At 42.6% G+C, this 26,707-nt stretch overlaps 3 protein-coding genes across 3 annotated transcripts; 2 read left to right on the top strand and 1 right to left on the bottom strand.

Moving 5' to 3' along the window:
• Nucleotides 1-479: 479 nt before the first annotated feature.
• On the top strand, nucleotides 480-17,618 carry LOC120546166 (hormonally up-regulated neu tumor-associated kinase homolog). The gene is made up of 11 exons (XM_039780918.1): nucleotides 480-1,035; nucleotides 3,180-3,302; nucleotides 4,847-5,016; nucleotides 10,730-10,785; nucleotides 10,922-11,060; nucleotides 11,282-11,409; nucleotides 13,799-13,934; nucleotides 14,500-14,677; nucleotides 14,949-15,032; nucleotides 15,781-16,066; nucleotides 16,167-17,618. Exons 1-11 carry the CDS (start codon nucleotides 775-777, stop codon nucleotides 16,952-16,954), a joined length of 2,349 nt encoding a protein of 782 aa, XP_039636852.1. The 5' UTR covers nucleotides 480-774; the 3' UTR covers nucleotides 16,955-17,618.
• Nucleotides 7,738-9,070, bottom strand: LOC120546167. The gene is made up of 4 exons (XM_039780919.1): nucleotides 8,992-9,070; nucleotides 8,857-8,912; nucleotides 7,863-8,596; nucleotides 7,738-7,788 (listed from the first exon to the last, which is right to left on the bottom strand). Exons 1-3 carry the CDS (start codon nucleotides 9,015-9,017, stop codon nucleotides 7,899-7,901), a joined length of 780 nt encoding a protein of 259 aa, XP_039636853.1. The 5' UTR covers nucleotides 9,018-9,070; the 3' UTR covers nucleotides 7,738-7,788; nucleotides 7,863-7,898.
• A 6,167-nt stretch (nucleotides 17,619-23,785) lies between the features above and the next one.
• Nucleotides 23,786-25,132, top strand: LOC120547210. The gene is made up of 5 exons (XM_039782691.1): nucleotides 23,786-23,853; nucleotides 23,932-23,987; nucleotides 24,146-24,217; nucleotides 24,380-25,008; nucleotides 25,083-25,132. The coding sequence occupies exons 1-5, from the start codon at nucleotides 23,828-23,830 to the stop codon at nucleotides 25,089-25,091; spliced, it is 792 nt and encodes a 263-aa protein (XP_039638625.1). The 5' UTR covers nucleotides 23,786-23,827; the 3' UTR covers nucleotides 25,092-25,132.
• The last annotated feature ends 1,575 nt before the right edge of the window (nucleotides 25,133-26,707 follow it).

Genomic DNA, 26,707 nt, shown 5'->3' with positions numbered 1-26,707 from the left:
TGAAGAATGAAAGATTGAAACAGGTGTCAAGCTGATGAAAAAAAATCTAATTCCTGGGTCCAGATTTTTAGGCTTTCAAAATCTTCAGGTGACGGACACTTACCCCTCTCCCCTGCCCTTCTCACACGTTAGTGTTACATAGCAACCCTGAACTGAAACCTGAAAAAAAAATGACCTGATTGTGTCAGTGAGAAACAGAAATGGATAGAATTTAAAAAATAAGATCCCAAGGTAAGAAAGTAAGAGAGTTTGAAGAGTTACTGTGTAACTGTGAGTATCTGTGTGTACCTTAGTGTGTGCGAAGGAGAGGAGGAGGGGGGAATTACGGTGTAGAATGTCCTCCTCATCACTGGAGCTGACCTAAGAACACAACAGTTAATCATTCACTAACCGGCAGAGAGAGACCGAGTGAGAGAAGGAGAGAGAAGCCAGTGTATGCCGCACAGTCGGATTGTAAGAAAGACACTTCGAACACCTGCGTTTGTTAAAAGGTAACATAACAGAAGAAGGAAAGCGGAGTCTTCCGTAAGACAGTCTGGACTTAAGGATATACTTACCTGAGGAGGATAACAAATCTGCCTCTGAGGACACGCACCTGCTCCTGAAGAAGAATTTTTTTCAGCAGCATTCTCCTTTCCTCAATTAACCAGTGTGTGTGTGTGTTAGTATGTTTGTTCTGGGTGGGCTGTCCTGTTTTGGGATTTGATTGTGTGTGTGTGTGTGTGTGTGTGTGTGTGAGAGAGGTGGCCACATGGGGCCCTGGCCCTGTCTGGGATGCCAGCTGCAGCATTGAAGTCCACTCCGGAGGACATGGTGGCAGAGGGAGGGGACGAAGAAGAGCGCGGCACGTCCCAGTGGGAAGCTTCGGGGCCGGGCCGGGAGAGGCTGCCTCTGCCTTCTCTGAAGGTCCCCAGGGAGCTGCTGCGGAGCTTCCCCCACTCCAAACGGGTGGGATCCTATCTGGTGGGGAAAATGATCAACAAGGGATCGTTTGCCAAAGTGATGGAGGGGCTGCACATCGGCACGGGGGAAAAGGTCGGTGCTTTCTCCCTGAATTGAGAATAAGAGTGAGGAGACATGAAGAGACTAAGACTGGCAAGAAAAAGATCACACACATACAAGATTATGATTACACGGTTACAACTGGTGCACTTGTAACTGATTATTATACTCACTCATGTTGGAAGAAGGCAGTGGCCTATTATTATTCTTGTTATGTGTACAAAAACACAATCAGACCCATGTGGAATTACTTCATTTCACAAGCATGACTCTAACAGGGATTTTACAGATTTAAAATGGATCTCTTTCTGCTAAATATATCTGGAATTCAAAAATAAGCTAATTCATGCAGTACAGTGCAGACAAATCAAATGCCATGTAAACATGATTACAAGGCTGCAGTTTTGATTTATGTTCAGATTTATGTTACGTATGTGATGTAAATAAATCTAGTCTATGTTCAGACAAAATATACATAGTATTGCCCTAAACATGTCCTGGTTTAAAAATAAATTGAAATATTCATCCAAATAGGCTAAAAGACCACCATGCTAATGTTTGTTAGTATGTTATATTCAGTCTATTTTGGGGATATTGTGGCTCTAAACTGTGAATATATGAGTGTGCACATTATTTAGTGGAGGCAGGGCATGTTTAACTTTCTTTCACCGGTCAGTGAGTCTCTGACCCCGGCTCATATGTACCTGACCTGGTTGCTATAGTAATGACCAAACTCATCTCCCAGGGTGTTTGCTCCTCTTACTCTCTGCAAGTACAGGAACTGTGGAGGTGAAGTGTGCAAATATGCAAACACAGTAGACCTTTTAAATTTTGAATAAAATGACAGAACACCACATATAATTACACGATATGTATATAGCTTTTTATACACAATATTAATGTAATATAAAATGGAAATAAACTTAAACATAAACTAGATCTTACCAGCAATTTACTGTCATTCACACCCAAGTCTTTCCTTGGTTAGTTATCTACATACTACAGTCATCCCATCAAGCTGACTCATTTACAATATAAATCACCTTTAGGAATTGTATTACCTGTCCAGGCCAAGTGCTCCCCCCCCATCATCATTAGCTTGAGAGAAAATTGGTTGAGAACACAAATAGTTGCCAAGTTAGTCAAGACTTAAAACTCCTAGTACTGAGAGCAATGATTAACGTAATAAAAGTTGACTTCCTTCTTATTTGACAGTGCAGTGAGATTCTGTAAAAAAAAAAAAGGTTGGGTTTTCTTACTGTTTGCTTTTTTCCAGCACCGATTTGTTATAAGCTTATTTTTCTCCCTGGGTCCCTATATTTTGCTTGCTTCCTTTTAAAATAAAGGTTGAGGGTTTAGTATTGTGTCGAGTGATATAGATTATACAGTAGGTTATAGGTTCAAGTTCCATTTAGAGGCTAAATAGGGGCTTGTGACTGAATTGCCAATGGTTCAATTGTGTGAGTGAGTTGAGCAGTACACTTTACTTCCTTAACTACTACTATTTAAGTGTCCTTGAGCAAGGCTCTGAAGCTACACCGACTGGAACATCTACCGGTAGTAGAGGACTGTGGTTATGCTGATCATCTCTCAGAGTTAGTGTGTGGTTCTGTTTATGTTCACATGGGAACAAGTAGATTACCCAATTTGGAAACAGACTTTTTTTTTTTTTCAGATTATATTTTTGGGCATTTTTAGGCCTTTTATTGTCAGGACAGCTTAAGACAGAAAAGGGGAGAGAGAGGGGGAATGACATGCAGGAAAGGGCCGCAGGTCAGAACCGAACCCGCGGCCACTGCGGTAAGGACTGAGCCTTTGTTCATGGGGCACACTCAATCACGTGAGCTACCCAGGTACCCCAGGAAACAGACATTTTTTTTTAAAGATTATTTTTTGGGCATTTTTAGGCCTTTACTGACAGGACAGCTGAAGACATGAAAGGGGAGAGAGAGGGGAATGACATGCAGCAAAGGACCGCAGGTCGGAGTTGAACCTGGGCCCACTGCGCTGAGGAGTAAACCTCTATATATGGGCGCCCGCTCTACCAACTGAGCTACCTGGGAGCCCTGGAAACAGACTTTTAATTAAAAAAAAAAGCAAAGACTTTCCTTTGATAAATTCAGATTTAAAAAATATAACTTTTGCATGTGTGAACGTGTGTGTGTGTGTGTGTGTAGGTGGCCATTAAGGTGATCGACAAGAAGAAAGCGCGGCAAGATTCCTATGTGCTGAAGAACATGAAGAGAGAACCTCGAATTCATCAGATGGTCCGACATCCTCACATTGTAGTACTGCTGGAGGTAGAAAAATAAAAACGCACCAACACTCATTTAGAAATGATCAGAAATGCTAGCCTGACAAGCCAGACCCACATCAAGATGTCGGGTCTGGGAACTCACCACTGACAGGGCTCAGTCCGAGGGGCGGGATAAACGAAATGTCTTTCAAATTCCCTCTGCACGCAATAGGATAGCGCTACAACCAGGCAGAGCAACGAAGAAGGTAGCGAAGCTAGTTGATAGATTAAACCAAAGCCGGTCTACGGAAAGCCGTTCCACTCCCTATTCAGCCCCATTGTACCGTATTTGGTTGCAGTTCCACCAGTGTTCCACTGGGGGTGATCGCGGTCCAGTGCAAAATGAATGGGACTCTATGGAGCTAGATGGCTAAATTTGTCTCTTTCGCCCGATTGGCGTTGAGAAACCTCAGATTTGATTGTAGTTTTTGCAAGTTCAACATGGATTATAGGTCGAAAGTTGAATGAACGAGTACCTATGGCCTTTTGATTTCTTACAGGGTGAGGCGTTGTAGCCCATAACACGCTAGCATTCTGCTAATGAATGCTGATTGGTCAGTGAACGACTGATTACGATCGGAGATCCCGCTTGACGGCATCCGAAGCAGAGCCAGAATATCAGAGTAAATATTTCGGTGTGGTCTTTAAAACATCAGCAAACCTCTTTCTAGCACATGTATTAACAGGGAGAGCCTTACCTGTCAGCTGTGTTGTCGATGCCTCGAGAGAAAAAAGGAAGCGACTCAGAGCTTGCTGTAAAGCAGTATCTCTGGCCGTATATGTGTATGACGTCATTGACATTTTAAAAGGCTTTTTAGAACAAAAAAGCGACTTTAAAAAATATAACACCCAGCAGTGTGTATTTTCTTTGCCTCCCCTTTCGAATGCAACATTCAAATTACTAGACAAAAAATTATATATATGGATTTTTAGGGGTATAGCTCCATAGAGTCCCATTCATTCTGCACTGGCCTGTGAGCACCCCCTATATGGAACTCTGGTGGAACTGCAACCAGTTCAGAAGCCGGAAGTAACGAGGGAGTGGAACTTCTTCCTATATTAGAAATTCTTTGATTAAACTTTTGCCGTATCCGGTCGGCAAAACTCCGAACACATCTTCCTTTTTTAAGAATGATTTCTGTGCCGTTCTTTGTTCTTTTCTCAAAGAAAAGCTTAACTCCAAGTCTTCCAAAAGACCACTGTTCCCAGCAGCAGCAGCCATAAGCCCCGCCCACCGACTCTATACACAATGTGATTGGCCTGACCAAAATTAGTTTTTTCCAGCTCGCAAGTCAACAGAGAGTGCCTAGACCCCCCTGGCTGCAAAATAAATTTGCTGCCACTAGGGTGCGTCTAGATTTCTAGGCTACAGAAATGCATATACAGCCCAAATAAAGTAATGGAGTCTAACAACATTACACCTTTTTGAATGTACCATTAACGATTAAGTGTGTTCATTGTAGACTGTAATTTAAAGGATGTCATTATCTGCCGCTGTTGAATAAGCTTGGTCCAATTAATACGCACTTAAATAACTGTGTGTGTCAGACTCTGGAGACAGAGAACAGCTACTACATGGCCATGGAGCTCTGTGCTGGAGGAGACCTGATGGACAGGATCTGTGAGAGGAAGAGGCTGGAGGAGAGGGAGGTGCGGCGCTACACTCGTCAGATCCTCTCTGCAGTGGAACACCTGCACAAACACGGCATTGTACACAGGTGACAGGATACAGTCACACAATGTGCAGTACTTCTATTAGAGACATCTGCCTCATACGGAGTTGGTTACTCTGACTTTTTGCATGGTGTGCTGCTTTTCTTTATTTAGTTTCCTTGGTCTCTTTTGTTCTTGTGCTAAGACCTTTTAAACGTACCTCTCAAAATAATTAATTGAAACAGATATACAACATTCTACCCATTTACACCAAGTACTGTACCAGACTCTATACAGTATAAAGGAGACAAGTGCAGATCAAGTTTTGCCCTTAGGGTGGCCTGCTATCATCATCCAAAGGGTGGAGTAGTTGTGCTGAAATTATTAATCAGTTAATCAACAAGTAATGGATTAATTCTGATTACTAATTCATGATTTTTTACTCTATAGCATACATTTCCAAGCCATTTAAAACTTCAAATGTTATTTTTTTTTTTTTAGAGTGGACATGTTTTTTTCATATTTTCTGTCACATCTACATTATGTTGGATTTTCATGTTAAACATGGCCAAAACCTCAAATAACGAGGTACAGCTTAAACATTCAGATTTCCAATTGAATGTTTTACTCTCTGCTAAGTGTTATGCAACTCTAAGCCTTTACTACACTACTGCAGTAGTGTTAAAGGGGAACAATTTTTTTAAGCTTAATTTACCTTAACTGAACAGCTTCGGAGTCATTGGAATGGTTATATGACTCTTTGAGTTGAATGGTGGTCGTCTTGCTTCCCCCTACCGCCTGTGAGCGGGAAAACCACCCTTGCAACTTTCGGCCGGCGAGCCGCCGGCCTCAGCATCAGGAAGTTGTAACAAATTGCTTCATTGCACGCACACGTACGCCCATTCAGGAACCGGCTAACAAGGTAGTGATTAAGTTTTTTTTAAACTATCGTCATGGCTGAGCCGGCAAAAAAGAAGCAGAAAGCTAGGAGAGCATTGTCGGAGGAACAGAGAAAGAGGAAACAGCAGACTGACAGAGCGAGGACTCAGATACAAGTGTCAGTACCCGATCCGTTCCACCGGCACGATCCGTTCTGCGCATGTGCAAGATGACACGTATGCCATGACGTATGCACAGATGATAATACCGTTTTACGACCTGCCCAATCTGTTCTACGCTAGCCTCCACCGGGATAGCTAACAGCTAATTCGGCTAACCGCTAGCCGACAGCCTTCAGTCTAAAATAACGCATGCTCAGAACGGATCGTGCAGGCAGAACGGACAGCTAGATTCAGTCTAAAATAACGTTAAGTCAAACATAATGGGAAAAGCAGGCTACAGCTAAATTAAGACTTTACAGTTATAACAATAAAGACAAGTATTGAGTGATTGTATTTTAAATGAGCACAAGTAGAACTGACGTAACAGCTGTTATATATGTTAACGTTTATTTTCAAGTTTTATTTTGAGGGTCTTTTAAAGTTTACATGCTGTCTCAGCTAGCGGTTAGCCGAATTAGCTGTTAGCTAAACTAACGTTAGCCTAACTGTGGAGGCTAACGGCAGACCGCTACAATCAGCTAGCGGCTAGCCAAATTAACCGTTAGCTAAACTAACGTTAGCTTCCCGATGGAGGCTAACGGCAGACCGCTATAATCAACTAGCGGTCCGCCGAATTAGCTATTAGCTAAACTAACGTTAGCTAGCGTGGGAACAGATTGGGTAGTGTCGTAAATCCTCGTACCACAGCGCATGCGTGAACATCTTGCGCATGCGCAGAACGGATTGTGCCGGTGGAACGGATCGGGTACTGAAAACAAGTAAACATAGGAGCTGCCAAATATCTATTCCGAAGCTGTAGGGGGATCTCTATAGAGAAACCTGCGAGCAAAAAGCATAGCGCCTCTTTAACAATGTCGCATGTAGCTACATGCTAACAGCAGTAAAATGTAATCTTGGCTGCCAGTGTTAAATTCTCCTGAATTCCAGGTCACTTTACTGGTTATGAAGTATTTGGTTTAAAAGCCTTTATCGGCAATTGACTGTAGAAAGTGTTGCTATATTCTACGTGTCCACTACTAACTATAGTAGCTACATGCCAACCACAGTAAAAGTGGTCATCTTGGCTGCCAATTTGTTAAATTCTCCCCAATTTTATGTTGCATTCCTGCTGAAACATGTCAGATTGGGTAGAGTTTGGTTCTGAAGCCTTTATAAGCAATTTGACGGTAGAAAGTGCTGCCTTGTTCCATTACAATCGAATGAAAGCCTAGTGCTAAATATTAAGTAGCTGTAATCTTGGTGGCAGATTCTGGTCATTTCTCCCCCAGTTTTCGGGGAAATGCTGGGACATTTACATAGTATTTGGTTTAAAAGCCTTTATTGGTGATTTTTCATGGTACAAAAAAAAAAAAAAAAAAATCACTGCTATATATATACACACACTAGTTCCTGCTCCTATTAGTGTAGGAGAGGCTGCAGCAGAGCTCAGATTCAAGGAACACTTTGATACGTTATGTAGCACTACCTTATGTATTTATTAGAATAGCATCAATCTACAAGGTGTCATGCCAGAAATGGGCAAAGCAGCAGACTGAATTTGGCTCATAGCATAGTTTTGCCATTATGTAGGCTGTTCTTGGTGTTGTGTGGTAGGTCTATGGCCAGATTGTAAATAGCGGTCACATTCTGGACTATTAATATTGACTGTCAAACCTGCACCCAGTTATACCTTACGCTACACGAGTAAGGCATCTTGTGAGTAAACATTGTAAACCAGGGCAAACATAAAAGTTGTAAGCTTTATTGACAAGACTTCAGAGTCACCACTTAGCCAACCTGAAAGACAAGAAAACAAACATGTTAATCTCAAACTCTGAAAATATCCTGCTAACTGAAGCACAGAACACTACCTTATGCATGAATGCTCTTGGAGCTCCCCGGCGGTGTCAGCCCAGCTGGGAGTAAGAACCTTGTACACCAACTCCACTGTAGGGCTGCTGTTGTCCAGTCGCTGAACCACTCTGACTAGCACTCCCCATACTCGCCTGCCTGACGGTGCGATGTCTATAAGGGATGTTCTTGGCCTGCTGAGTGCTGGGATAATTATCCCTTGTGTAGTGAGCATCCTCCCTGCTGTCCCTCCCTTGCTCAAAGCTGTTGCTGGTGTAAGTATACGTGCCTGGAGGATACTGGCCATTCAGGAACATGTAGTCATAGGAAGGGTAAGGATAGGAGACCAGGCCTGATGGCACAGGTCCTCCATTGAAGCCTTGTGAAGGTGGTGCAACATAGAAAAGAGGTGCAGCGTAGACAAAACGAGGTGGTGGCATGGAACCTTGCTCGTCGGTCTCAGATTCAGAGTTGCCTCGCTCGAAGCTTCTCTGTTCCTGGATCAGTTCACCTGCCTGGTAAGGCATGGAATCTCGTGCTTTGTTCTCAAATTCAGAGTTGCCTCGCTCAAAGCTTTTCTGTTCCTGGAGCAGTTCACCTGCCTGGTACTGTGGAAGAAAAGAACCAGGCCGGATCAGATTGCTAAGGCCAAGTGGTCGAAGGGCAGGTCCACTGGCAGCAAACTGCTGAGTGCTAGGTTCTGTGGATGCTCCAGCAGAAAAGGGACTGGGAGGTGCAACAGCCCAGGAAATGCCTTTGAACAGAAGTAAAAGTGATGTTAGCAGATAGAATGCAAGGCAATGAAGTTAACAAGGTTCCTTTACTAAACATGGACATTCACTACCCACATCAGTTCAGACATTTAGAGACCCTGACAGCTCAAGTTAACCCTTGTGTTGTCTTCCCATGAACCTTGCATAGTAGGGTTTGCACTAACTGTAGGTAGTCAATCAGGAGAGGCTTTTAAACAATTGAACTTTTAAAAAAAAGGTGTGTACAGCAATGATACTTTACCTTGCTGCATAGGGTAGCTGTAACTCAAACCAGTCAGCAAAACAAGAAGCAAAGCCCTATTGAAAAGCAGACAAAGCATAAGTACAACTACTTAACAGAAATCAGTCAAAACATCACAAAGAACCTGTTGCTCACCCTGCAGTACACCAAACAGCCATCATGTTGAATAAACAGCTCAGGTACCACTGTGATCCTGTGAAAGGTTTATAAGTGCTACAGGTGACCTGCCCTGACCAATCAGAACATAGCCAGTTAACGACTCACAGCTGCGAGCAATTGAATCCTGATTAAGGTGGATCATAACTGGTTCAGTTGTCTAATTTTCTTCAAATGTTATGTTGCACATGTTCTGTAACCGAAAACTCATTGTTTCCCATCTCAGGGTCAGACCAAATGTACCTTCAAACAGTAGCTGTTTGTTGCATAGTAGATGTTAAGGTCAGGCTTTGTAGATTTACACACACATATCCACACTTCAGAGCACACACAAACACACACACACACACACACACACACAGGCGCGCAAACACACACACACACACACACACACACACACACACACACACACACACACACACACACACACACACACACACACACAGTAGTTTGCGGGACATTAACAGCCTACAGAAGAGGACATGCTGCAAGAAAGGCAACATATGCATAGTGGAGTGTGGGAGCTGAGTGTTATTTTAGTGGCATTTTAGTATGTGTAGGTGTTAGACACCCAAATCTTGCTCTCACACACACACACACACACACACACACACACACACACACACACACACACACAGTTACTCTGCAACCACACACAATATGCACAGCGCTGGGCTTTTGTTTAAGACCCTGGCTCCTCTGAAGGTGGGAATGTGATTACCAGGCAATGACCTCATCATCCTGCGCCGGCGCCATGATTCACACATCATCACAACATCATTGACTTCCTCTCTAATGAAGTCCCTCAACGATGGCGCTCTCAACCCTTCAATAGCACCTCTCTCCGTCACACACACACACACACACACACACACTCCCTCACACTCTCCACCACAGTCCCACACAGAGATGATTAAACTGGAAAATTTGCACGTAAATGCACCTCCTATACCACCCACATCCAGTAGGTTTACCGCATACATTTTCTACTTTATGACAATGTCTGCTCTCGCTCTTTCTTGCCCTTTTTCCCTCTTTCTTCCTCCGTCTGTCTTTGAACTTTATTCGGGTTGTGTGAGCAGTGTTTTCTGCATTTTTGAGACCCGGAGAGTCTGCTGGTTAGATGAACGCAGATGAAAGGAACATGGCTGATTCCCAGGCTATAGTTTATAGGGGAGCTCTCTCTCTCTCCTGACCACAGATTTTCATTTAGCTGGCGGTGTGGTTGGTGGTGAGGCTGGGGTACTTTTAGGGGAGTGAGGCAACTTTCCCAGGTGAACACAGACATACTACTGTGACAGAGAAGAGCGAGTCAAGTAGAGCTTCACTTCGTTCGGAAATGTTCAGTTTGACTTGAGTTGTCCAAAACAAACTAATATCCCAAATTACCACTAACTGTTCATCCTGAGCTCTACCCAAACCCAAATTTAGTTTGGGTTTTTCTTAGCTTCTGTGGGTCCAGTCAGCTCCCATTTCATCTGGTTGTCCATAAATACACAGAAAAAAAGCTTAGTAAGGCCAAACACACTGCAAGAGTTCTTAAATTGAACAATCACTACAGTGTCAGTCAATTTAAGTGCTCCAAAATAGTAATCTGTGAGGGAAAAATCCCTTTAGAAATTCCTGTAGGATTAAGGACAAAGCTCATGAAAATACTAAAGTGACCCACAGTCTTTCATTGTGACCAAACTGCTCTCTCTTTTCTTTTCTTCTGCAGAGATTTAAAGATTGAAAACTTCCTGCTGGATGAACATAACAACATAAAGATTGTGGGTATGTTGACATTCCTGCTTTCTCAAATCACATCTGACTAACATTGTTGTGACAGACCAGCAAGGCAGAACCTTTCGTAGCTATCTAGTGCATCTGTGCATGTGCTCCACTGTTAAAATGATAATGTTTCACACAGACTTTGGCCTGAGTAACACTCTGAAGGCTGAATCGTTGTCTCTGGAGCTCCTCAACACCCAGTGTGGAAGTCCTGCCTACGCGGCCCCTGAGCTGCTGGCTCACAGGAAGTATGGACCCAAAGTGGACGTCTGGTCTGTGTAAGTGATAAAGCCTCAGTGTGAGGAGGTCTCCTGTCCGGCCATCATAGATGAGTTTTTGTGTGGTGTTATTTACTGTTTGAAACAAATGACTGAATGCATTACTGTGTATGCATCTTGTAAATGTGTTTGTTTCTTCACATTTTGCTTGTTTTGTGTGTGTGTGTGTGTGTGTGTGTGTGTGTGTGTGTGTGTGTGTGTGTGTGTGTGGTGTCTGGCAGAGGTGTGAGTATGTTTGCCATGCTGACAGGGACTCTGCCTTTCACTGTTGAGCCTTTCAACATCAAACACCTGCACCAGAAAATGGTCAACGGAGAGATCAGCAGCATCCCCGGTGACGTCAGCAAAGGTAACTCCACATTTCACCTGAGGGGCTTCTTCATTGTAAAAAAATATATAATTAAGTTATGGTATTCCTGTAGATTATCAAGCAATTCGGGGTTTGGCGGGATGTTCAGTGTGAAAGCGATGTTCAAGTAATGCAGTAAACCAAGTTATCTCTTTCAAGCTAAGGTGTGCTAACTACGCTAACCACGGATTGGAAATGTGCAACATTTTCTGCTCTAGACTCTAGCTTTATATCAAACAAAAGCCAGAGACTACATTGCATTAAATTGCTGTGACCTGTACATTCACCACTTTATTGCGGAGCTGGCCGGGCAAAGCCTCTCTTCCTCCGCCTCAGTCAGACTCACCCTGGGTCCAGGTCTACTGCTGCATGAACAGCATGAACGCGAGGAACGCTCACTCTGCAGCGACCAAAAATATACCCAAAGAACATAGCACACTGAATCTCAGTCGACTGAGGGGTATTGGACTGATGATCTGAATTTTGAACTTTCAGGGGACAGCCCTAGTTAAAGGGCTAAATAGGCTACTTGCAAGAAATGAGATGAAACGAAACATTAGAAATATGGCCAAATGTGGTATATATTAAATTAGCAAAAACATATAAACCAAATATCAAAGACCAAATTAAAAATATGTCCGTTAAACTGATAGGATTTCCATTTGTAAAAGTCTTCCTTATAGTTACACATTCAGCACTTGAGTACTCTGAGCCATACACAGTAAGATCTAAATTGGATGTGATCTCATAAACATCCATTCATGTTAATCGTGAGAAATATTTGTTCAGCTTTGACTCTTTGCAAACACATACTGGAATCCAGTCCTTTCTCTACAGACCACAGAGTCTGTCAGGAGACAGAGAATTGAAGGAAAACATTTTTCACTTATTTCTAACTTATTCCACTTGTTCTGCACCAAGTACAGTGGCCTTAAGTTCTCTGTTTCTCTCTGCTTTATTTTTGGTCTCTCTCACACACTGTCACCCCATTACACTCTGTCATGGCGCCATGTCACCACAAACAAACATAGCTCCTGTTACTGTGGGGAAAACCAGCACGGCTCTAAAGCTCTGAAACTGTGACAAGATCGGATTAGTGGCTGTATCGCTGCCACGGGCGGGCATCTTAGACATCGAGATTAACTTGCTGACTTTATCCTGCCTCCAAATGGGGTTGTTTTTCTCTTCTTTCAAGCTCTGCTTCACTTTCTTCCATCTTCTTTTTCTTCTGCCATAGTAAATTTTGTCAGACTGGCCCATTTGTAATTATATTAGCTAATTCATTTGTTCCTTGTGTTTTCCCAACTTTTTGTCCATTTTCAGTTTTTTTGTAATTTTTTTTGTTTATCTTCAACACAGTTTTTTAGACTTTTATCACTGCAAACAAACTGATTGTCTTCAGAAGGTATTATTCCCATAGGTTTATAGATTAAAATCAACAAATAGTGCATTTGATTCTATCAGTTGCAAACAAACTTAGTTGACACTGACTGAGAGAACTGATAGTAATTGAATGGAGCAGTCTTGGCTTATATATCTGTGAATTTGGCATCCAGTCCTGTTCAAATCCACCTGCTCCTTCAGACAGGGGAGCTTATCAGAAATCCCCATCTGGCGTTAAACTATCAACCCCGCTTGGCTGTCACAGGACAGATCCATGTCACAGGCTGACAGGTTGAATTGGTTGTCCTGAAGGGAAATCCTGCCTCTCTCCATGCTGTCGTCTCTGATACTGTTTCAGTGTCACAATGAGTGACATCAGTCTGGCAGTCGTTTGCAACGTCGGCTCTTTTAGTTTGGTCCCTTTTGGCCAGGCAAGAATAGTACAAACTTAGCATGTATGTGAATGAAAAAACATCCTACATGCATGGTTGGTGGTCTGATCTCAAACTCCACCAAAAAGCATGCCAAGTGCCCTGTGGAGCCTTGCATGGCCGCCAGTGTGTGGGCGAATATGAGGCATGGTGAAGCCCTTTATTATTCAGTACGGTCCACTTAGCATAACCTCTTCCATGCAGTTGTTGACCATCAGTTTCTTGAGCTTAGAATAGGCTACCAACTGTTACTGTGTGGTCTTGACTGATGTCCATGTAGGCAACCCATGATGAATGCTAACAAACTATGTTCAGATGTCAGCTATTTATGCTAGCTATTGCTAAGATGATTATAGCATTTAAACCTGCAATAACACCAGGCGAATGTAAGTCACCCTCCTTTAAGCTCAGTTTTTGGGGCTGGGCAGGTCAGGATACGGGGGGGGGTACACTTTTTTAGAGCAGTATAAGTGTACCAAAATAGTAAAGTTGCAAACTGGAAGCTAAAATTCTCTTAAAATTCAAAAGATAAAGAAAACAAATGTTGCACTACTTCATCTGTGCTCCTGCTTCAGGTGCAGTGGCATTTGTATTGTCTCTCCTGGAGCCAGACCCAGCTAAGAGACCGAGTGTCAGCGCTGCGATGGAGGAGAGGTGGATCAACGAGGGATACGCCAAGAAACCACTACACACACTCTCTCATAAAAACAGGTAGACACACTGACTACAAACACAACCTAAGCCAACACAAACATATTTTCCTAAATTGACATACTTTTAATAATTTAGCAGAAGTTACCAATTTTATATATTGTTAAACATTTTCTTGTTAAAAATCATATTTTTCTAAATATATCTAAACATCAACTCTCCTCAGGGGAAAGTTCTGCCGCAAACATTACAATGTTGAAAAAATAACCAAGAGGGAAACACTGCAAGTTTTCTTATAAAATGTATTTTTTTGTGGTCTGTTGGGTAACAGCTTTGTGTATTATAGCATGACTAAAAGGTTTTTATCACTTTACACAGTGTGGAAATGCAATCATGTATGGCTCCTCTGGGCAACATTACATTTTCTGAAATCCACATGAATGAAGCCAAAACCATTCCGGCTCGGTCCTGCTCACAGTTGAAAATCATCAAACCACAATCCTTCAGTTACTGATCCTAGTTCCTTACCAACTAATCCTTAATGACTCCTAACATTTCTGTCTGCTTCACACTTCTTTCTATCTTTGTACCTGGTTTCCCATCCCACTCTCTTGGTTTCTTCCAGGTTGTGCCCAGAGGATCTCAACTCGTCTGTGCTGGCATACATGAAAGAGATGCTGGGCTACTCCCTCTCTGAAATCATACACACACTCACCATCAACCGACCCTCCGCCATCATGGCCTCTTATCACCTGCTGCTCAACAAACTCAGCAGGACCCAGAAGGGAGCCAAGGCCAGCAAGGTTTACACCTCATTTTTAAGCATATATATATATATATATATATATATAATATATATATATATATATACACACACACACACACACACACACACACACACACACACACACACACACACACACACACACACACACACACACACACACAAGTAGGTCAGGATCACGGTACTAAAAAGTTAACAAATAAATAGTAAAAAATAAAAACATAATCAATAACAATCATTCTCAAGTTCTGCTATGAAGTTTTAACAACAAAAAATGATTGATTTGGCAGAAACCAGAGAGCAATGACTTGAGTCTTCCAAGCAAGAACACATGGAGAGAGAAGCATACCACTGAATCAAAGACCCAGCAACAGGTAATTTTGTCAATAACATCATAAAGCACAAACACAGTAATCATTTAAATATGTAAGTTAATAGTATTCTATTAAAGGATAAGGATTTTTATTGTCAACTAATCCCAAAGTAGACTAAAAACCAACTATGATGTAATCCATACTTTTTCGGCTTTCCATACTCACCCCCAAGACCATTTGTTCCTTTGAAGACATACATCTAAAAATAAATTAAAAACATTCACAGATACTGTATATAGCTTTATTTAAAAAATAAAATGTAATTTCCTCAAACAGCTGGGAAGTAAACTTTAGCAGATTTTACTTAAACAAGGAGGAAATGGTGCATTTGCTGGGGACTATTTTAGGCTGTGGATTAATACACATTTGGTGCACAAGTCAGTATTTACAGGAAGGATGTAGGACTGAAAAGAAACTACAGCTCCCTTGTTCATGGTAATGCCAACCAGTGCAATGGTGTGGCTGGCTGATGTGTTTTTACTGCAGAGACACTTCAATTTACAGTATATCCAAGTAAAATGAAATCAGTAACAGCGGCGAATACCCAATTAAGGTTAAACTGTTAAAACTCTGGATCTTCTGCTGTATAGAAACGTAGATGGAAGAATGGAGCCGATGTGGCTGCAAGTGTTGTGGTTGTATTAGAAAGAGTCCCTTTCTATTTGAGGTGACTATGTGGTGTCTTTGGTACCCTTTGTTTAGAAATCATTCTTGGGCCTTCTGATAACTAATCACTGCTTGTTTTTAGAATGAACCACCCAATCAAAAAAGCTCAAAGCAGTCCAGCAGGCCTCTGAGAGCCCAACAGACAAGTATATGTCAGAGCAACAGGAAGAGACCCGAGGACCTGCACAGAAAGGACCACAGGGAGAACGCAGAGAACCGTCCTCCATCTCCATCTCTACCTCAGCTTCCTCTCTCTGCCTCCCCCTCAATCCCCCCTCGCCTTCCCTCACCCTCTCTCGCTCCTCTGTCTGCAGAGGATGAGGAGATCCCCATCACCTTGGACACCACAGAGACGCTGTTTCCTGAAGGTAAGGATTTATACGGAAACAAAAAAGCCGCACACATCCTTGATCCACGTTACAGTGTGTGTGACGTACTAGACTGGATCTGTATGTTTATGTGTTTCAGTGTCAGTGTTCAGGGACCGGGAGCTCGTCCATCTTCCTCCTCCTAAAAGCTCTGCGTCTCAACTCTGTGACTCCGCCCCTTGCCAAGTCCCCTTGCCCGCTGAGCCAATCCGAGACAGCAGCACGTCGAGGCTGATCCGCCACGCACACCTGCTCAGGACAACTCAATCAGACGGGGCGGCAGACCCTGGGTCAGACTGCTTCCATGACAACCGCCACCAGGACGACCACTCTCATCACCTGAGCATCAACGAGCGTCTGGAGAAGCTGCAGACATTTTATTCCTCAGAGAAGAACGGCATCTCTCCCAGAATGCTCCTGGAGGCCGACGCACACGCCACGCACTCCCCAGACAGAGACCACCTGGGCACCATGTCACCCTCTGCCCCACTGCCCCGCCTGCGCAACGTGGGGCTAAAAGACGGTCGAGGCAGTAAGATGACATGGGTAGGGTTGACCCGACCTGGGCCCCCAGGACTCCTGGTGAACAGGTCCAAACCCCCCGCATTCCCCTCGCAGAGACAACATACTTTGGTCATTAAGAGCCTCAGGCAGGAGAGGGGTAAGAGAAGGGATCTGTCGGCAGCAGCAGCAGGAGGAGGAGGAGGAGGAGGAGGAGGAGGGGAGAGAGGGACAGCAGGAGGAGGGCTGAATGGAGCAAAGAGGAACTCAGTTCAGTTACGTTCATCTCTCCAGCATCGGGCGGCGGACCTGAATCTACCGCTGCTTCCTGCAGCCCTGCAGGGGAAGACAGATAGGAAGAACCAGCTACACAGCATGGACTACTGATACACAGATGTCAGGACACAATAGAGAGGCAGTGATAGTGGCCAGAAAAAGGTGCGAATAGAAGATAGGACTGAAGCTAGTGATATATTTAGAAGGCAGATTAGCAATGACGAAATACTGACCTGTGTTGAAACAGTGGCAATATAAAGGTGAATGGAAGAGAAGAAGGATTATTAGGCGTGGATGGTGTTAAAATACTGAGTAAAGCAGTTTAGAACATGTGCATAGAAATTCTGAGGAACAGGTGTAAACAGCAGCTGGAAAGAAAATGCTAAAGCTATTATTCTCCACTGTTCCATTCATGCCTTGCTCACCAACCAGACTCTTTCCCAAACAAACAACATACACAAACAATACGCATCCTTTTTATGCTGCAGTGCCAAAAAAGTCTAACTCTAAGCTCATCAATTTACTGTAAATTTAGCCTTTGGTAGCAAGGCTTTGGTCTAGTTACTGTTGACCATTTTCCTCTGTAATTTCATGTTCATCTCCACCCATCACAATGTGAAGTGCAGAATGCCCACAGGCATATGGTTCTATTTGTATTTACTGTACTTAAATACATTTTGTACTAACATTGAAAGTCAAAGTAAAAAAAGTCTTAACTCTACCTTAACTTCTGGTTATGTGTCTTTGTGGCAAGTTTTTTGCAAAGTTATTGCTCTAATGAGAATACATTAAGGCAAATACAGAAAAGTAACCAAATGGCTGCTGGCACTAAAGGCTCATTTGGGCTTTAGGACTTCCCTGTAAAGTAAGTTAACACAGCTATGTTTTACTACAATAAAATGTTGATTTCACACATCAAAACATCACAAAATCAGGTGAAATGTTTAAATTGAGTAGTTTTTGGTGAATTTAATTTATTTATTGAAAAGGACTACGCACATTAATCAGCATTTCTCTAAATGTGGCGTTGTTAGCCTGCTGACTGATATTCAACTTATTTGTCAATATGTTCTTCAACGAAAGACATGATAACCAAAAAAAAAAAGTTATGAATGGACCGTCCTACTAAGGTCTTACCACTGATACATTAGATAGTCTCAAGGCAGTTTCAGCTTGTTAGTGATGAAACCATAGTATCTATCACCTGCTAAATGTCATTGTGTTCACATAAAATCATTTTACAGTATTGAAGCGCTAGCTCATTGAGAAGAAACTAGCGTTAGCATTGGCAGCTTTTCTAAATTAGGCTCCATCAGTACTTTGACTCAGAGTTATTAGGAACTGGGTAACTATTCATTAGAAATTCATTTTTGGTTTGTTCCTTGCTAGATTGCATTTTGTTATTGCTACCACAACTATTTGTTTTTCGTGAACTGCTGACTCTTCTCAACTTAAAATGTAGTGTTTGGTGGTAAGGACTAAAATAACTACAGTCAAATCATGGCAGTACTCTGAACTTGGAAATAATTTAGACACCTTCAAATTACATTGATGAACCAATCTACAACCAAAACACAGGTGTTTTACTTGACCATGTTGTAATGTATTTAGTTTTTCACGGCACAAAGCCAATTCTTAACTAAACTACTGGGAGTATGTCAGTTGTGCTTGCAAAAAGTATTTGTCATACTACTGCAAAACTCAATCAATCTTTCCCCCAAATCTCTGACAAGCGTCTTCTCCCTCATTCGCCTTATGGCTCTGCACTCTTCTTTCACTGTCTCTGGGTCATTAATATTCAGGTGTACTGCAAAGATGTGGAGGATTCTGGTTGCTGCTTGGCGGGGCTCTTCATGGCTGCTAAATAATTAAGGGGATGTTACCTGATAGTGTGTGTGTGTGTGTGTGTGTGTGTGTGTGTGTGTGTGTGTGTGTGTGTGTGTGTGTGTGTGTGTGTGTGTGTGTGTGTGTGTGTGTGTGTGTGTGTGTTGGGTTATACCGTAGGTTCTGCCTGTGCCCATTGAGGACAGATTGAACCCACTGAGGTGGATATATCCCCCACTCTAGTTACCTATCTGGCTACTTAACAGTGATATGAACCAGTAAGCTCTGATACTGTATCAGACAAACACACTCATTCACACTACACAATGGCAATACACGAATGGCTGGTTAACGGTCAACTTGCCAAAGTAAAGTAAGTCTAAATAAATACAGGGGGGCTTGTTCTTACACAAAAGTAATCCAGAAACCAATTAGGGCAATTTTAGTTTAATCCTCTGATATAAGCTCTTTAAATACATTACATACACTGATGCAGGGGGCCCACCAAAAAAAATAAAAAGGCTTGTTTTGAATGCTGGAGATGTTTGGAAGTCTAAACCAGCATCCACTATCCTCCCTGAGCTCAGTCCGACTGAATCCGTGTAGAACATTTGTGTATGAATGGGACAAACATGGTCTGGAAAAGTGATTAATAATGCACGTTGCACATAAGAGAGTATCCATGGCTACTGAAACATTGCGTTCACATGCATGCTACAGTGAACATTGTTCTGTCAGAAGAGCATGCACCTGTAACAGTAACATCGACTTCAAACAGGTTTCCATGTCAACACAGCCGGTTATCAATCACACATTCCTTTTGTGCTCTTTCACTCTGTGTGTTGACCTCTGACAGCGCTAGCAAAATCAGAGCAAAGTGAAAGTCAACCCATAGCTTACAAGTCAGTACTTGGAATCGTAATCTCATCCTTGATCGTGCATCAGTCCTGCAGTAGTATACAGCAGTACTTGGAACCTGTTCTTTTACAGAGAGGAATCAAGCAAGCACAGGTTGAAATATCTACAAATATATGTGTCTGTAAATGTGTGCTATGCGTGTGTATGTGTTTGAATTTGTGTCCTAAAGACAAAGAGTGAAGAGTTCATACAGAGGTAAAGGCTTGAGATTTTGACTCCCTGTAAGACCCTGTCTACGCATGGTTTTAAAATGTGTTGAAAAAATGTGGTGAGCCCAACGCAAGTGGACAGCCGAGACACGTCACCGTTCATACCTGTGTCTATTATATGTCTGCAGCTGATCACTTGTGTTAAGATGTCATTACTTCTTACTGCACACTGCTTACCTCACCTCTGCTAGAAGGTCAAAGGGCCCCACACACAAATATTACGTCCACGCTCTCGCCAGTCACGCAACACTTCGTCCAACTCGTCTTTAAATAGGCAAGTTACAGAGCATTGGCACGTTGTCACCTTATCAACCACCACGTCCTGCATTTTAAAACCAATTGTAAACAGAAAGAAGAGTTCATACAGAGGTAAAGGCTTGAGACTTTGTCTTAAAGCTTCAGTGCGCAACTTTTTGATATTAATAAAAGTCAGTTACATTCAAGCCATTGCCAAATGAGTTGCTATGAAGCTAATTCAGACTATCAGCTCCACACAACTCTCTCTGTATTTCTCAGTTATGGCTATGTTCAGAAACTGGTGTTGTCCCGTGCAGAAACTCAAGTGAAGATAATGACCTCTTCTGAAGTCTGAGTCCATCATGTTTTTTAATCCTCTGTGTCCTCCTTGGCTACTAGCAACTGTGTGGAGGGGCGGGGGCGGGTGCGCGCTCACGTAGGCTTGTATCATGTGGACGTGCCGACAGTTTTGTTGTGATTACTTAGAATTCCTCATGGGGGAGACAGAAACTACACACTTTAAGTCACAAAAATTAAGACTTAAGACTTGAAAGTGACTTATATAAAGTACTTGGTAAATTTTATTGATCGTATTAAAGGGAAATTTCACCGCTGGAAAGCTGAATATATCTTTAAATTGGGTCACTAATGTAGTAGAAATGTGAAAAGAAAATTGAAATTGGTTCCTTCTAGGCCGAGATAAGCCAGAAAATGTGTTTTTGGCTCATATGGATGAAAGACACCAAATCCCAGAATGCACTTGCTTTGCTGATGTATGAGGCCACTCCCAAGCCACGCCTACCCTTTACAGACAGACAGTGAGACGATCAACTCAACAAGTGTGTTTTATTGTCATTTCAACCATATACACGAAAAAACGTTTCACCGTGGCTCAATTGGTGTTACACATTTAAAACATGCTTTTTTTTGGCCACAGCTGATACATTATCCGGACTTCTTTCAGCGGATTGATTGATAGCTCCAGAGTGAACAGAACTTTGTCCATGGCAACGCTCTGCTATGCATGGCAACGGTGTGTTATCCTTAGCAACGGTCTGTTATCAAGAAATAACAGACCGCATTCTACATTAGAATTCAACCAAGCCATGTAATAAAAGAAGGCTAACACATAGCTACTAGCATTAGCTCTTGGTGGGCTGTGGTACAAACATCGAAGTATAAACACAGCCGTTACATTTCGTGCGGGGGATGTAGCTAGAATTGTCGGCATTTTACAGTCACAAACTCCACCAGCAGTTAGCAGTTAGTTGGATACAAATCACCCCATTTCTGCAACAGGCAGTCCGGGTAACACAGCCCACCTCCACTAGTAGTCTTACCCGGTGACAGAGCAGCAGGCTGGATTGTCCACAGCAATATTTCCACAACAACAAAAACACAGCACAGCAGTCTCTGAACTCACGTTGTAGTTTCGCGAAGTTGGATGTAGTCCAGTTTGTTTAATGAGCGGACACTTGCAAGCAGGATTGGTGAACAGATGGCGGCTAGCGTTTAGCTTTCCACCGCACACTTCTCGTTCAACGCACCCCGCTGATGAGGTCACTTTACCGGCCACAGGAATCGAGCACCACCGCTGGTCTCCGTGCAGGCAAAGCTTGCGTAGTGTGTGGAGTATTGCGTCTGTAATAAAGTGTCCTGCATATTCTCCGATGTGTTCCAATGTATCCCGGTGGTACACGTGTGCGGTAGTTTGAATGCACGTAATTGTTGTTCTAAAATTTCCGTCGGGATGAACAGTTTCTTCTCTTGCTGAGAAGCTAAGCTTGGATTCAAGATGGCTGACACTCGTTTTTTCCTCGGCAATCTCCGGAAAAAGCCGACAGTCCAACCCCCTTTGGGCTATGCGGAAGTGGCTCCTAATACAGGCTGTAGTCTTTTGCCTCTGGGCAAAAAAACCTCAGATGACGCAAAAATCGTCATTTTGCGTCATCTGAGGCTTTTTTCCAGACCCACAATACAGAGATCTCCTCTCTCAGGGGGACATGAGGGAGGGAAGCATGGTCATTCAAAAATACTACCAGGTTTCTACTGATACAAAGCTTAATGCTAATCGGTGAAGTTTCCCTTTAAAGGATGTAGCTATAATAATGCTTTATCTTCACTGTTTACCTCAGCATACCTCTCCACCTACTTTCTCCTCTCTCGTGCGTCCTGAGATGCATTCTTACTTTGGATCTGTGGCTATAATGATGTCCTCCCTCCATACTGTTTCTCCCAGTCACGACTGCTAATACAGCAGAATGTAGGTTAAGTTGCATTAAAGTTTTAGCCACTGTCATGCCCTGTTAGGTAAGACGCTATAGAAAAGGCAAGTTGTGGTCACTGGGAGTTCGTCATGCATCTTTGTGTTCAATTTGGTTTGTTGGCATTGTTAAATTCACAAACATGACTGGACATGTCTACTGCTTCCTCTGATATTTGCCATTTTGGGGTTGAGCTAGTTACTTATTATAGAAGCCAGAACACACAGCCCGTGAGGCTGTTAATCCAAATGGTTTGCAGTCCAGTTTAGATAGGACATGCACTCGTTGCACACCACTCGATGTATTTGGCGTCCAGTAACAAGGTGAGTGAAAGAGTGAAGACAATTTTCTTCAGTGTCATTCACATGAATTGGACCGCTGGACTGTTTGTGTTTCTTTGCCCAAAGCAGCCAATGTACCAACTGTACAGACATTAGCTGTAAGCTATGGAGCAAAGGATGCACAGCCATGTATGTCGTGTTCAGCTCAGACTCCAACTTATTTCTGTTATTTACCTCATGTCTCTCTCTTTGAGCTAATGATAGTGTTAGGTAAGAAAAGTTCAGGGATCACCAAATTTATTACATTTAATCCTGAGGGAGACATGGATCACTGTACAAAATGTCATGGCAACCTATATAGTAGTTTTTGAGATATTCATTGCCATCTCTAGAACCATGAAGACAATATAGATGTGGATAGAGTGGCAGAAAATAAATGCAGAAACTGACAGACCCAGATAAACCTTGATTGTGTGTGTGTGTGTGTGTGTGTGTGTGTGTGTGTGTGTGTGTGTGTGTGTGTGTGTGTGTGTGTGTGTGTGAGATGGTGCTCTGAAGTGTGGATATGTGTGTGTGAATCTACAAAGTCTGACCTTAACATCTACTATGCAACAAACAGCTACCGTTTAAAGATACATTTGTCTCTGGACAGTGATATTTTAAGAAAATGACAAGAGCGCCTCTCTTATTTTTACTTTCTTACTATATCTTATTGGGTCAAATAGCTGAAGGTAAGACAACATTTAAATTTGACAGAAATTAACCTATTTCTAACCGTTCAGAAATACAAAAAAATACATTTGATACTGCTCAGGAATGTTGAATGAAAAAGGGAAACACCAGAACAAACATCTGTGACAAAGAACACAGACACAAAAAAAACAAAACTAAGGAGGTTGTGTTGTGTAAGGATTGTAATCTAAAGCACCTAATGTAGCAATGTGCAACATAACATTTGGAGAAAATTAAGGGCCCATTTATAGAAGGAGGCTTAACAAATTCTGAGGATAACCCTGAACTCTGAGTTGATTTACCCTGAGAAACAATGAGTTTTCGGTTACAGAACATGTGCAACATAACATTTGAAGAAAATTGGACAACTGAACCAGTTATGATCCACCTTAATCAGGATCCAATTGCTCGCAGCTGTGAGTCATTAACTGGCTATGTTCTGATTGGTCAAGGCAGGTCACCTGTAGCACTTATAAACCTTTCACAGGATCAGAATTGTACCTGAGCTGTTTATTCAACATGATGGCTGTTTGGTGTACTCCTGGGTGAGCAACAGTTTTTTGTGATGTTTTGACTGATTTCTGTTAAGTAGTTGTACTTATGCTTTGTCTGCTTTCCAATAGGACTTTGCTCCTTGTTTTGCTGACTGGTTTGAGTGACAGCTACCCTATGCAGCAAGGTAAAGTATCATTGCTGTCAACATCTTAAAAGTAGTTTAATTGTTTAAGTCTCTCTTGATGACTTTCTCTTGGTGCAAACCCTGCTTCTGCTGGCTTTAACTGGATGTTTCTTTCTTGTGGATTTTTGGGGCTGCCTCTAAAATGGTCTCAAATCCAGCTCAGTCCAGCTTTCAGAATGCACCTCCAGGATATGCTCAAGGCTCTTCTGCAGGCCCTGCCTCTAAACAAGGTTACTAATGCTAATGTGACTTAACTAAACTTGAGCTGTCAATGTCTCTATATGTCTGAACTGATGTGGGTAGTGGATGTCCATGTTTAGCAAAGGAACCTTGCTGTTAAATTCATTGCCTTGAATTCTACTTGCTAACGTAAATTTTACTTCTGTTCCTAGGCATTTACTGGGCTGTTGCACCTCCCAGTCCCTTTTCTGCTGGAGCATCCACAGGCCCTAGCGCTCAGCAGTTTGCTGCCAGTGGACCTGCCCTTCGACCACTTGGCCTTAACTTTGTGATCCAGCCTGACTATCTTCTTCCACAGTACCAGGCAGGGGAACTTTTCCAGGAACAGAAAAGATTCGAGCAAGGCAACTCTGAATCTGAGAGCGAAGCGCAAGGTTCCATGCCACCACCTCGTTTTGTCTATGCAGCACAGCCTTCACAAGGCTCTAATGGAGGACCTGTGCCATCAGGCCTGGTCCCATATCCTTACCCTTCCTATGACTACATGTTCCTGAATGGCCAGTATCCTCCAGGCACGTATATTTACACAAGCAACAGCTTTGAGCAGGGGAGGGACAGCTGGGAGGATGCTCTCTACACAAGGGACAACTATCCCAGCACTCAGCAGGCCAAGAACATCCCTTATAGACATCGCACCGTCAGGCAGGCGAGTATTGGGAGTGCTAGTCAGAGTGGTTCAGCGACTGGACAACAGCAGCCCTACAGTGGAGTTGGTGTACAAGGTTCTTACTCGCAGCCGGGTCGACCCCGCCGGGGAGCGCCAAGAGCATTCATGCAAAAGGTACTGTTCTGTGCTTCAGTTAGCAGGATATTTTCTGAGTTTGAGATTAACATGTTTCCTTTCCTGTTTTTCAGGCTGGCTAAAGGTGACTCTGAAGTCTTGTCAATAAAGAATATAACTTTTATGTTTGCCCTGGTTTTCAATGTTTACTCCCAAGATTCAATACTCGTGTAGCCAAAGGTATAACTGGATGCAGGGTTGACAGTCAATATTAATAGTCCAGAATGTGATCCATTTACAATCTGGCCATAGAACTACCACACATCCCCAATAACTTCTATATTATGCTATGATTCAAATAATTCAGTCTACTGCTGAACACAGTTCTGTCATGACACCTTGTAGTAGTTTATTTTGAACATGTAAAATATATATACAGACATGCATAAATCTATAAATTAAAATGACTTGGCTTAATAAGGTTATGTACTTCTCAGCATAACTTTCCACAATTATTGCAAGTCAATATAGAAATTCCCATGTTCAAAAAGAAGTTCATAAACTTTCAGGTCCTACTTTATTTTTATGCTTTGTTAAATACAAAAAACGTGATTCTTCGCTTATACATCTTTACATACACTATCTACCGTTCACAAACTCATGCATTCACACAGATGCATGCACACATTCACTTTTCTCCTTTTCCATCTATCTTCATTTCGGTCTATAGCAAATCAAATAACTCCATACTAGTGTAAGGTTTAGAAGTGGAGTTAATTCATATGTGAAAGCTGTAAGGCATAGAATTTAATATAAGTTATATGTGAGTTAATTTACTAGAAATGTATTTACAATGTTTAGTCAGTTAATCATTTACATATTTATGTTACACAATTATTAGTTACATGTTTACACATTTAACACAGGATGTTCTGTTGAATCTGCCTCTCTGATTTCATCACGTTTACCTCAGTCTGTTCTCGCTTCTGATTGGTTAGTAAAGTCACGTGTGAGGTCCGAACAAGGAAGTGTTGTTATTGTGAGCAGTGTGCAGTAAAGTATGGCTTGAGAAAGTTATCCGTCTCCATCCTGCTGTTTATTCTCATAAAGAGTGATTCACCACCACATATCGAACCTTCACGCTACATTTGGTGGCAGCGTGGTGTTATTTTGGTGGTCCTTGCGCATTTGGTGAGCTTTATTCCTACGGACTGTGGATGTAGTCACTTTCTGTGCCGTCTGGATTTTACACTCTGTGAGAGCAGTGGATTAACTACAACGTAGTTTGGAGATATTACGGAACTTTTTTTTTTTTCTGCTTTACGTGCTTTTTGTGATTTTTGGACTGGACGTTTTGTGGCCATGTCGGCTGATGAAAGTGACGCTGTGCTGCAGTCTCCTCCCTCACAACGACGGCAAGATGTCACAGGGACAGGTGCTGCTTCTCCAGGCACACTTGCTGTCTCCAGTGCCCTGAAAATTGATCTTCCGCCTGCTTTTAAAGGAGATGGGACTGAATCATTCACAAGTTGGTCTCAACGCTTTGAAGTGGCAGTGCAGGCTATGAGTTCAACTGATGCGGATCTGCCTGCAGCGATGGCCTCCGTCCTCCCTACTCGCCTAGCGGATGCTGCATTTCTATATTGGGACAGCCTTCCTTCTTCAACCCAGAGGGACTATGATTCACTGAAGGAGAAACTCAGGGATGTTTTCGGACCAATATACTCCCTGCCATTCTTCCAGACACATTTGAAGGCTC

Source organism: Perca fluviatilis, chromosome 18 (assembly GCF_010015445.1).
Source record: "Perca fluviatilis chromosome 18, GENO_Pfluv_1.0, whole genome shotgun sequence".
Classification (NCBI taxonomy): Eukaryota; Metazoa; Chordata; class Actinopteri; order Perciformes; family Percidae; genus Perca; species Perca fluviatilis.
The sequence above is the reverse complement of the archived record's forward strand: the minus strand, read 5'-3'. Positions and strand labels throughout refer to the sequence as shown.

Bases quoted from the DNA above. Each gene is read 5' to 3' on its own strand.
- LOC120547210 (XM_039782691.1), top strand. From the start codon at position 23,828: ATGATGGCTGTTTGGTGTACTCCTGG. The intron at 23,854-23,931 runs GTGAGCAACAGT...GCTTTCCAATAG, and splicing joins GCTGTTTGGTGTACTCCTGG to GACTTTGCTCCTTGTTTTGC. The intron at 23,988-24,145 runs GTAAAGTATCAT...TCTCAAATCCAG, and splicing joins CAGCTACCCTATGCAGCAAG to CTCAGTCCAGCTTTCAGAAT.
- LOC120546167 (XM_039780919.1), bottom strand. From the start codon at position 9,017: ATGATGGCTGTTTGGTGTACTGCAGG. The intron at 8,913-8,991 runs GTGAGCAACAGG...GCTTTTCAATAG, and splicing joins GCTGTTTGGTGTACTGCAGG to GGCTTTGCTTCTTGTTTTGC. The intron at 8,597-8,856 runs GTAAAGTATCAT...TTCTGTTCAAAG, and splicing joins CAGCTACCCTATGCAGCAAG to GCATTTCCTGGGCTGTTGCA.
- LOC120546166 (XM_039780918.1), top strand. From the start codon at position 775: ATGCCAGCTGCAGCATTGAAGTCCACTCCGGAGGACATGGTGGCAGAG. The intron at 10,786-10,921 runs GTATGTTGACAT...TGTTTCACACAG, and splicing joins TAACAACATAAAGATTGTGG to ACTTTGGCCTGAGTAACACT. The intron at 13,935-14,499 runs GTAGACACACTG...GGTTTCTTCCAG, and splicing joins ACACTCTCTCATAAAAACAG to GTTGTGCCCAGAGGATCTCA.